At 37.8% G+C, this 12,240-nt stretch overlaps 1 protein-coding gene across 1 annotated transcript in view; it reads right to left on the bottom strand.

Moving 5' to 3' along the window:
* CHCHD3 (coiled-coil-helix-coiled-coil-helix domain containing 3) overlaps positions 1-12,240 on the bottom strand; it is a 295,772-nt gene that overhangs the window by 98,126 nt on the left and 185,406 nt on the right. The window contains exon 5 of the mRNA XM_012806291.2: positions 1,620-1,703. Within this exon, the coding sequence (XP_012661745.1) occupies positions 1,620-1,703 (84 nt within the window). The remainder of the gene's footprint in view (positions 1-1,619; positions 1,704-12,240) is intronic.

The following is a 12,240-nucleotide window of genomic DNA, read 5'->3' as shown; positions in this document are numbered from 1 at the left end:
AAAAAAAGCCACAGATCTAGTGTTTTCTTTCTTTTACTTATGTTCCAAACCATCATCAAATCTGGTCAGCTCTACCTCTGAAATATCCAGCCACATATCATCATTTCCACTACTGATAACCCAGCCCATTGCCATGGTCATTCCTTCCCTGAATTACTATCATAAACCCTCACTAATTCTCTCCCACTTCAACTCCTGCCCAAGACATCAGCTAGAGTGCTTTTCTACTCACAGACCCTCTGGCCATCCCTAACATGCCAAGCACACTCCTCCGTCAGTACTAGTCTCAAATGTCCTCTCATTAGATAGACCTCCCCTCTCTAACCAACCCATGCCTCACCTGGGCCCTTGGGCTTTCTTTTCCTTGCTATATTGTTCTCCAAATTATCACAACCTGTCATCAACAGGTGTACTGGTTTTAATTGGATTTAAGCTCAATGAGAACAGATGTTTAGTTTGCTGCCTTCATTGCAACATAGTTGACACTAGACCAGTGCCTGACTTATATGAGGTGCTAAGTAGGTATCAGCTGAATGAATGAGAAAATAAATAGTCCCGACATTCAAGACCGGGCATCCTCAAACTACGGCCCGCGGGCCACATGTAGCCCGCCTAGGACATTTATCAGGCTCGCCGGGTGTTTTTGCTGCCGCTGCCTGTCCTGCTTAGCCGCTGACTCATGCCGGGGCCCACAGTCCGGCCCTCTGTTTTAACAGTGAACTGCCCCTTGTTTAAAAAGTTTGAGGACCCCTGTTGAAGAAGTACTCAGGCCAAAGACATATGGAGATGATAAATACATTTAACATATAAATAACTGTGCTGAGGGGAGTTTAATAGTGTATGTCTTATTTTTTCCTACTTTCTTATCAAATAACACCTTCTAACGAAATTAAATTTGGGGAGGTCTCAATCAAAAGGAAGACACTCCACTCTGTAACCTCCCAGTCTGTGAATCTAGATATCAAATCTATACCTATGTGGTGCTCAAACTCCCATTCTTAAAGACACTGCTTTCTTCTATTCCAGTCGTAATCCTTCCTTTGTATCTCTGTCAAATTCTAGGTCCACTCTGACTAGATGGACCCTCTCCCCTCTACCTCCTAACTCTTCTCTTTTAGTTCTCAATTTATGGGAGCTGAATAACCGCACTGGAAGAGAAGAGCTACTTCTCATTTCTTAGCTACAAATGCAGCAAAACAGTATTCACAAAGAAAATATATCTTTTAAAAACACTACCGTTTCTAAGAATGTACTCAAACTTAGTCAGTGTTTGGGGGAGCCAGGAGTAGCACTGTGAACTGTTTCACCTAAAGGCAACACAGAGTTTAAATGTGTAAGGAAAAATATTTGGGGAAGTTCCTAAGTGGCACAATGCATCCATGAACCAGTAACGTAACCAACCATCCCAAAGGACCACAGAAAAAATGGCATCCACAGAAAAACTGGAAATCTGGAAAAAAAAAAAAAATGGCATTCACAGATGGAATTAACTACCTATTTAGCTCCTTAACTTCCTGGCTGCTTTTTAACTAGCAAATGCAGTTATAGTTCTTAATTTACTTAAGGGAAAGCTGCAGATGTGGTGACAGAAGAGAATCAATGACAAGACACAGCCTTACCCTCTCCTCCAGTCTCGCCAGCTGCTCTTTGTAGAATGCATCCTGCTTCTTTAGCACTCGGTCTTTCTCTTCCAGCTGCTTAGCCTAAAAAAGGAAATGAGGAATATACTATATCAAGAAAAAGCAGAAGCAGCAAAGCAAAATTATAAATTGCATTAGAAATAACTATACAAAGCTCAAGATTTTTGCCATCTATTAGGTCTCTGCCATAGAGAAGGATTAGTAAGATGATGATTGCTGCATTTAAATGTAAAGAATAAGTCTGCATTGTATTTTTTTTTTTTTACTGTAACAGCTGTGTCCTACTTTGTCCAAATGTATTTGGAAATGACAGAATATAACACACTACCCTGTCTTATTTATCATAGCTTCTCTTTCAAAGAGTAATTTCAAGGACCAATATTTTGCACAATAAAAACTTTGATTGTACTCTGAGCATGACAAACACTGCTAGGAACCTTCTTGAACAACAAAAAAGCCTTAATAACATTTTATACCTAAATCTGATGTTTGAGAATTCTTCAAATTATCCTGTGAAACCTACCTGTAAACATATACATTGTTCTAGTTCTCCTTTTACCAAGGATTTGATGTGTTAGATGGGTGACAGCAATACTGTAATCGTTTATTTCAATAACTTAACATGATAATAAATAAAAACAGTTAAAAGAAATTCAAAGACTTTTAGTTATCCCCCTTCTAAAATTGCAAAATCACTTTTCTTAAAATTAAAAAATAAGCAATAAATTTCTACCTACGTATGTTTTTCAAGATTAGTAAAAAAAAGCATTTCTTTTTTTTTTTATTAAATGATAACTGTATACATTAATGCAAACATGGGGTACAGTGTAATGTTTTCATATACAATTTGAAATACTTTCATCAAGCTGGTTAACACAGATTTCATGTCATTTGCTTAGTCATTGTGTCAAAACATTTACATTCTAGTTCTAGAAAAGTTCACTTGTACCCTTGTTAGACAGATATATAGGTGATCTTTCGGGTCACCCTCCCACCACCCAGCCGCCCTTCTTCCCTCCCCTTCCCCACCCCCTCCCCATATTCTTGGGCTAGAATTAAGTTGTATCTTTCATTTGAGAGCTATAAATTAGTTTCATAAAAGGGCTGTGTACATTGGATACTTTTTCCTCCATTCTTGTGATACTTTGCTAAGAAGAACATTTTAAGCATTTCTTATGCTATTGTTGGTATCTTGAATATTAGGTTTAATTCACTTTTATTTCTCAGAGGAGACCCCCCCTCACTATCCACAAAGTAAAGTTTTTAGCATACCTTTTGCTCAGTGAGTGCTGAAGTCACACCTAATTACTACTTATAAGAAATAGAGCCAGTATGTATTTTGCATTCCCGCCTTCTGCTATGTACTGTTCTCTGGCTAAGCAAGCAAGTGAAGCCTGGCTCAGATGTCAGGGTACCTGTCGACCTACCACCTGCTTAACTTCAATAAACCCATTTGCATGTTTTGCTACTTACTTTGTCTTCAATATCCTGCAGCATGTTAAAAACAAACAAACAATTATTTAACAATGTAAGTATTATTTTTTCCTAATGTCATAGAGAAATCTGATGGATAATATCTAAAATCTAAACCGAAGAAGACAAGGGGGGAAAAAAACAAGAGGAAATGCTTAACGTGGGATACATTTAAATGTCACTGTGCTATTACAATTCGAATAGAAGATTTCAATGAAAAGTTCATGCTGCTTAAATGCATGTGAATGAATTAAAAACCATTCAGATTAGAGAATACAATGATATTCAAGTATGTAATTTATTACTCCTTGGTGCAACACAGTAAAACCTTTATTAGACTGTTGGGGTGTAAAAGACAAAGTAAATGGAGAAAGAATTTTTACAGACGAAACTAAGTGTGAAGAAAACATGCATGACTATATAACCTAAAGAAATGGGAAACAGACAAATTACGGTACGGGCACGCCTCGTTTTATTGTACTTTGCGGATCCTGTGTTTGTGGTTTTGTTTTTTTTTAAACAAATGTAAGGTTTGTGGTGACCCTTAAGCAAGTCTATCGGTGCCACCTTTCTCATAGCACCTGCTCACTCAGGGCCTCTCTGTCACAGTAAAATCGAGTTTCATTATTCAGCTACCAAACTCCACCAGCAAGGATATAGGAAAACGGGCTCTCCTCTACACTGTTGGGCAGAGTGTGAACTGGGGCAATCATTTTCAGAATCAATCTGACAAAATGTAGTCAGTCTTCATAATGCACATATAAACTGAGGTCCAGGCCTATGTCTCCTAATACTTAAGTAATTAAGGCAATGTGCCAAGATGTTCATTATAAGCTTGCTTAGAATCTCAAAGAAACAAAACCCCAAACCAATGAAGGGTTAAATAATATACATACTCAGAGCATACAATGGAGCGAAGAAAAACCTTATGAACAGGAAGCGCAGTAGGGCCACTTTTTCTGTAGGGAAGAGGGGTGTGAGGAACCAATCCAGAGGATGTTCTATCAAATGTCAACGCCAGAGGTTACAACAGAATGATAGGCTTCTGGGTGGTTCCTATTTTCTTATTTTTGCTTCTTTATATTTTCAGAATTAAAAATAGACATACTTTATAGTCAAGGGGCAAAAAGAAGAAATTTTTTGAGATGAAGAAACAGATGTTTCTTGATTACAGTGGTGGTTATGCAATTGTATGCATTTGTCAAAACTCATAGAACTGTTTAACAAAAAGAAAGAATATAAAAGTTTTAAATAAATACAAATTTAGCATAGCAAAATTTATAAAACTAACTAAGAATGCATGGATGTGTGTATACATCTTCGTTAACCTTCTTATCAGATGACCAATTTTGCTTCCAGGCATTCATTCCTAGCAAATATTAAGCACAGCAGAATTCATGTCTAAGAAAATACAATCAGTATTATTTAAAGGAACAAACAGAGGTTTGAGGAAATAAAATATGGCCCAATAACAGGAGAGTAATTATAAAGAATCTGGCCCCTCCAATATGATCAAACATTCAAGCCATCGAAAACTAAAGTTTTAACAGAATAATTAATTTTTACATCAAAATATTAGGTGAGAAAAAGACCACAAATCCTAGAATGTACTGTAAGTTCTAAGAAATGGAAGAGAAGAAAGAAGGACAGAGAAGGTTGAATGTCCATTTATACAGGCCTGGGGGAAAGTGTGAAATACTCCAACATGACACTGTGATGTGCATGTTTCTTATTTGGACTATTTTCTATTTCTTATAATGAACAGTTATTACTTCTGTAATTAGAAAAAAATATCTTTTAAACAAGAGTGTACATGTTTACCCTTGACTAAGAGTTGGAAACGTTAAAGTAATACAGTATGTCAAAGGGTGAACTATTAAGTAATGACATTAACCCCCTCAGATCTTTCTGAACCACTTTAACAGGTATAGATAGTAGGTCAGACAATTTCCATGATAACCCCACAATGTGTCTAGCACCTGGTCCTCCCTCATTGAATGTATGATAATTACTTCTCACGGCTGTTACAGTGCCCATGCTAAATTCTTTTGTCCACACAGTGAGATTTAAAAAATGCAAAGAAGCATATAGACATTCCATTATAGTTATTTAGAAAACACTAGAAGAATTCAGTGCTACAACTACATTGCTTGAGCTGAGGACACCACTGAGGACACTACACCAATAAACAAATTTAATTCTGAAGAGTCGATTATAACTTAAATGAAGGATGTACAGAAAGATGCTCATACACTTTTCCGAACTATAATCCTTGAAAATTTTTAAAGCAACATTCCAAAAGGGCGGACATGTACACTGAAAGCCAAGGTGGGGGGATCCCCTCAAAGACCCGGCAACATGTAACTTGGGCTTGCATCCCAAATCTTTCCCTTGATTACAAACAGAATCAATAGTCTGAGATCCACTGGGAAGAATAACAGGGTAAGAAACACGGCCACAACACTATCATGGCACATCGCTTTGAAACAGTTAATGTGATGCTAGGAGAAAAACTCACACGATATGAATCCTGAAACTTAAATAAGCCTCGAATAACTGACAAAGCTAATAGCTGTTGAGGATGGAAAGTCACACACAACTTAAGAGAACGCAGTAAACCAACCGCATGGAAATAAAACTTCTCTGTAGAACTCTCTAACAGATCCAGAATCACTGCAAATGAACAAATAAAAGCAAAGAGGATTACAACATAACTTACTGTTATAGAATTTTTCTTAGGAAAAAAAGAATATAAAAGGCTTTCCTCCACCTCCTGTTTGCTATTTCTAGAAGAAATACACTGATTAGTTTTCAGATCTTGCTAGATTTGGGATGACAGGATTGGACTTGAAAACATGACCGACTGTGCCTAAGTAGATCATTATAGAAAACTAGAAAGCATCCCATGAGCAAGAGAAACAAAAGAAATAAAAAGTCAAGTTTTAAGAAACCCAAACATAAACACTCTGATGTCTTAACTCAGGGTTGGTGGCTAGGTTAAAATGAAGTATTTGTGCATTTAGTTCCCTAAAGACTTGTCTCTTTTCAGAGAAAACTGGGATTATCTACTGCGCCAAGAGGAGCTTTACCTTCCCATATGTACTCCTGGGTATATCTTCATAGCGCAAACTTTTCGGCATCACTGTGTCCTGCTGTGGTTGCTCCTGGGGACTCAGGTATGGCTCAAAGTACATGACGCTGGGAACTCAGTGACATCATAATCACTTAGCTCAGAGGTACATCAAGAACAAGGAGTGTTAAGGAATGTTAACAAGATTCTGTGCTATAGAAAACTTGTATATTTTAAATGACAAAATTCCTTAAAATGTCAGAGTTCGATTTTATAATAGCTCTAGATAGAAAACAAAGGAGGTATCTGCTTAGTTTTTGAAGGGGTAATACCAGGAAGCCAGAAATTACTGGGACTGCGATAAGGCAATAACTCTGTACCAAGCTGAATAGGACATCACTATATTCTTTTTAGTCTAAGTCTTATAACAATCTGAAATATACATATAATAAACTGAGAAAGATTAATCTTTCACAATGATATGGATACTCTGTGGCACAATCTATCTACCTATCCACTCATATAGGTAAATCAGCAAATAAGAGTAGAAGAAAAGCTTTATTCCTTGTCAGAACCATTAATACGTGAGGAACAATATCTATGAACCTAATGAAATTATATGCTGACATAAAACGAAGAGAAAGAATGAAAATATCCAAGGGGCTGAACCATAAACTTGTAAGGTAACATTACATTTAGAAGCTGTAGAACATGATCACTGTGAATATCAATTAGCCGTAACAGAATAATTAAAGTAGCCATGTATTCAATTAGTTCAATACTCAACTTGTGTTATAAATGAGAAACTACATAGGGTTCACTGAGCCTTCACCAAGTGACACCAATAAACAAAGAATTATATTTAAAGCGCTGTTTTCCAAACCACATCGAAAGGTGACCTTCAAGAAGTGGACTCATCCAGGTGAACTTAAATGATGCCCAACCTATTATTATGTTATCATACTTTTCAGTGACTCTTTATAGGCAGAAGCATAAGCTGTAAGCAAGCCTCAGCTTGGAATATTAAACTGAACTGATGTCCGCTAACACCACAATCCTCAGGCAGGTTGATCACACACTAGAGAGAGGACAGATGCAACTTCTTCCAATAGATGTCTTTATCTTACATCTGGAACTCATACTCAAGACCCCGGGACAGGAACCAGTCAGTTTGTTTTTGTTTACTTTGTCTTTCCCAGAAGAGTTTCAAGAACCCTGGTCTGCATTTCAGCTTTTTGATATTAATAACATACTGGAAATTGCCAACTGAGTATGTCCTCTACAACTTTGGGGCACACCTGCTTATTCTTTTGCAATAAGAAAGCAGAGGTAAAGATGATTTTTTGCAAACAAAACGTAAAGATAACAACTGAATAAAGAGGAGAGACTACTGGAGTACATGATTTAGAACGAAAGGCAATCTAGTGGTATTTAGCTTTAAATTTTCCCAGAAGTTTTCTCATACCTTTTATGAAGATCATAGTACCCCATAAAAGAAGCATGATTAATCTAAACCAATTTTATAAGATTTCTTCTTGCAGTTTGGGGGGGGGTAATTTTTAAAACTTCACCTTTGCTTATATTTCCTAGTTTATTTCAAAATGCAGAACTTATTGGCACTGTGACATGATGGGAAACTCACTTGGTGAAGAGAGAGGAGACCCAGATGCCCATCCTGGCTCTGCTAATTCATCTATGACCGTGTACCAACCCTCCCCAGTACCCATACTCCAAAACTGCTATTGAATGTGACTTTCTTCATGTGGAGTTTTTACCAAATCATACTCCTACCACTTCTCCCACTTTTGCATCAAATAAAATCTTCCAATAGGTTTCTTACGGCACTTGTTTCTGATCTGCCTCGTATCACACACATTTACTTACCCACTGTGCCCTCCTGACTGTAAACTCTGAGACAGGAAGCAGGCTGTATTCCTCTCTGCCTATCACATCTTTGACTTAACCTAGATCTGTACTTTCTACGAAGGAAACACTCAATACGAGGCAGCTGAACTAAACGAACTGGGCTTCATACAAAGCAAGCAGACACCTTCTGGGAAGGAAATCTGTCATAATGTCCACAACATACTTCAAAATATCACAGCATACACAGCATGACATTATGTGTAGGTGTTATTTCAGCGCTGAAGTAGGTGCTGCCACCATGTTACTCAAGAAAGCACACTCCAAGAGCAGTGAGAAAGTGTTCTCGTTAGAAGCTTAAAATCGGAAGCTCAAAACTGAAAGGCAGCTACTGGAAGGGCTCACTCATGCATGTCTTGATAAACAGTGATGTTTTACTAATTAGTAAAATGACTGTTGGAAATATGATTTTATTAGCAAATGGCCCATTAACTAGCATGATAAATGTTACATATGGGCTCTTATTAGTAAAATGAAAGCTATCAAAAAGATATAAGGGTTAGATGCCATAGTATAAAGATACTCTCACATCTGCTCTGTGAACAGGTTATGTGAATCCAGTGAGGCCTGTAGCTTTAGCTTTAGGGGTGGTGCCTCAGAATTGATCCCTGAGCAGTCCTGAATCGAGCCATTCATTTACGACAGAGATTCTCATTTTTGGCACTAGTGATATTTCGGACCAGACAATTCCTTGTTGTGAAGCACTGCTGGGTATTGTAGTAGCATCCTTGGCCTCTGACCTGTAGTGACCAGTAGCACCAGCCCCACATCCTGAGTTCTGACAACCAAAATGGTCTCAGACACTGCCAAATGCCACTGTAAGATGTAAAATTCCCCCTGTTGAGAACCAGTGGTTTAAAGGATTGTGGGTTATCTGAGGCCAACCACATACACAGCCTCATCTCCCTTAGGTAAACATTTCCTAAAAAGAAAGGTACTTAAAAGAAAACCCCCAAACCCAGAGACTTCAGTGGGTTTTACAAAACTGGTTAATAAATCGTTTTGTACAGGCTAGCTAAAAAACTTTTGTCCAGTAAACATCTGCTTGTGTTGTAGAACTGGGCTTGGGGCCTACTTGTGTTATAGCCTGGTAGCAGTGTTGAATTGCAAAAGTGCAGTGTACACAATCAATGGGGGCAGCTCTCATTTATGCAATAAATCACATCCGACAAGAGGAAAACTTGGAAATTCTAATTCATCATTTTTTAATTAAGGAAAGTAAGTATAAAACATGTATGAAGCTCATTCTTTTCTACAGTTCTTGGTAAAAACAGAATCCAGGCTTCTATCACATAAGACTGTGAATCCATTTAACTGATGGTTCAGTTCAGGCAGGAGTGATATTCAGTTGACATGAACTGGTACTGGTTGTTTAACATTTGTTATGCTTGGGCAGTAACTGTGCCATACCTATTGTTAAATATTTTATATATCATTCCTGAGAACAAGGCATATTGTGATTCCATTATAACTTACAAGTTTCATGTTACAAAGTAACATGACATTTCAACATGAAATTTCAATATGAAAGGTGCTGAAATATATAACCTCTTCAGTTCAGTGGCATATAGTCTTGTGCTTCTCTCCCAGCATTCATCTAAAAAAATATATCCAGGAAAGCTACCCCTGCGGGTTGAAGCACAGGGATCAGCCGGGAGACCTTGGGCGAGTAATCTAGTGACTAAGCTGCCCAAAGGCGGGGACTGAGACACTGGGGAAGAGCGGAGATCTACTAAGTGTTTGGCAGACTACAGCCTTGGCCCTCAAGGGAATAGAGCGAGACCGGTTTTTTGGCACACTGTATAAGCAGGCAGCCACACCAGGAGAGATCCTCGTGATTAAGTGCTTTCCTTATAAAGCTTCTGCTTACCCAAAGTTCACAGTGTGGAGTGTCTTTTAAGTGCGCTGAGGAGACATTTGGGCTCCCAAGCCTGCGGGTTCTGAGAAATCAGCAGAGGCCACCAGTCTCCATCTCCTACAGCTGTATCAACATTGTGATTAACATCTTATACCTCAGAAGATCACCTGTTGCCCAGAGAATATTCAGCAAGATACATATACTGCTTGTTTTTTTTTTTTTCCCTAAATTTTAACATTTTTCCTTTACATTTTTGTTCTTTCTTTTCACTATTCTAGTTTAAATACAATCTTCCATTTTTGCCTTCCTTAATAATTAGCATTTCTTCTTTGCCAGTGTTTCTGCCCCTATTATTTGGGGGTTTTTTACTCCTAACTTTATCCCGTAAGGGTTGTTTATTTCAGTTTGATTCATAGTTTGTCTTTCCTCTCTAACTCATGGAGGTGGGGTCCTGCGTCTGATCAGGCTGGCAAAGAGCTGTTGACCTCCAACAGAACCCCCCAACCAGAGGATGGGGGGTTTTAAGGTTGGATCATAGTACCCTACTACACACCTGTATTACTCCTGTCTCCTTCTCTCGGTGCCTTACTTCTTTTTGTCAATATTTCCTTCTACTCACCTCCTCTTCTTTCTCTTTTTTCTTTTTAAAAATCTTTTCTCCATTTGTGCTCTTCAATCTTCTCACCTTCTGGTCCCATACCAAAAAGACTAATTAAAACGTTAGGCCAGAGGCAGAGAAATTTAAAGAGCAAGAGGAAGTGAAAGGAAAATTAGGGCAAGGAAACAGATACAAGAAAACACTCATGAAGAAGAATCACCAGAAAATCCTGGCAACATGAAATACCAGTCCAGAGCAACCCCTTCAAGGGACTGTGATGTAGCTACTGCAGAGGATTCCTCCTCTAAAGAAGTGTTAGAAATGACAGAAGGGGAATTTAAAATACAGATGATGAAAACAATGACAGACATTGCTGAGAAAGTGGGAAACAGCCAAAAGGAAATCCAAAAACAGAATCAAATAAGAGATGAATGATATGAAGAATATAGAAAGGATATAGCAGAGCTGAAGGAACTGAAGGAGTCAATTAGAGAATTTAAAGATCCAATAGAAAGTATCAACAACAGACTAGGTCATGAAGAAGAAAGAATCTCAGAGGTAAAGGATAAAGCTCTTGAGATAACTCAGATAGTTAAAGAGGCAGAAGAAAAGAGAGAAAGTAGAACGTTCACTGACAGAATTATGGGATTTTATGAATTGTTCAAACATAAGAGTTATAGGTATCCCAGAAGGGGAAGAAGAATGCCCCAGAGGAATGGAAGCCATTCTAGAGAATATTACAAATGAAAATTTCCCAAATATCACCAAAGATTCTGACATACTCCTTTTAGAGGGCTATCAGTCCCCTGGTCACCTCAACTCAAAAAGAGCTTCTCCAAGACACTTTGTGAGGAATCTATCTAAAGTCAAGACAAAAGAAAAGATTTTACAAGCTGGCAGGAGTAAGCACAAAATGACCTACAGGGGCAAATCCATCAGAGTGACCATAGACTACTCTAATGAAACTTTTCAAGCCAGAAGAGAATGGTCATCTACCTTTAATCTACTTAAACAGAACAATTTCCAGCCCAGAATTCTATATCCTGCTAAACTAAGCTTTAAACTTGACGGAGAAATCACATCTTTTACTGATATGCAAACATTGAGGAAATCTGTCACACAAGACCAGCTTTACAGAAAATACTTCAACTTGTTCTACACACTGACCATCACAATGGAGCTTCAACAAAGTAAACACAGAACCTAGCTTCCACAATGATGCAAAAGACAAAACTAAGCAATGGACGTTCACAAAATAAGATGAATAGTACACTCCCACAATTATCAATTATCTCAATAAATGTCAATGGCTTGAATTCCCCACTAAAGAGGCACAGATTGGCTAATAGATTAAAAAACACAAGCCATTGCTGTGTCATTATTCACTGTCTTCAGGAAACACACCTCATGTCAAAAGACAAATTAAAACTTGGAGTTAACAAATGAAAGTCAATTTTTCAGACAAACGGATTCAGAAGAAAAGAGGGGTTGCAATCTTATTTTCAGATACATGTGGATTTAAAGCAACTAAAGTCAAAAAAGACAAAGATGGTCACTTCATATTGGACAAGGGAAAAATACAAAAAGAAGATGTTTCAATATTCAATATTTATGCACCCAATTTAAATGCTCCCAGATTCTTAAAACAGACCTTACTTTGTCTGAGCAATATGATATC

This window comes from Otolemur garnettii, unplaced genomic scaffold (assembly GCF_000181295.1).
Source record: "Otolemur garnettii isolate 467f Iridium unplaced genomic scaffold, OtoGar3 scaffold00049, whole genome shotgun sequence".
Lineage (NCBI taxonomy): Eukaryota > Metazoa > Chordata > Mammalia > Primates > Galagidae > Otolemur > Otolemur garnettii.
Note: the sequence above shows the minus strand (reverse complement) of the source record. Positions and strands in the feature narration are given on the sequence as shown.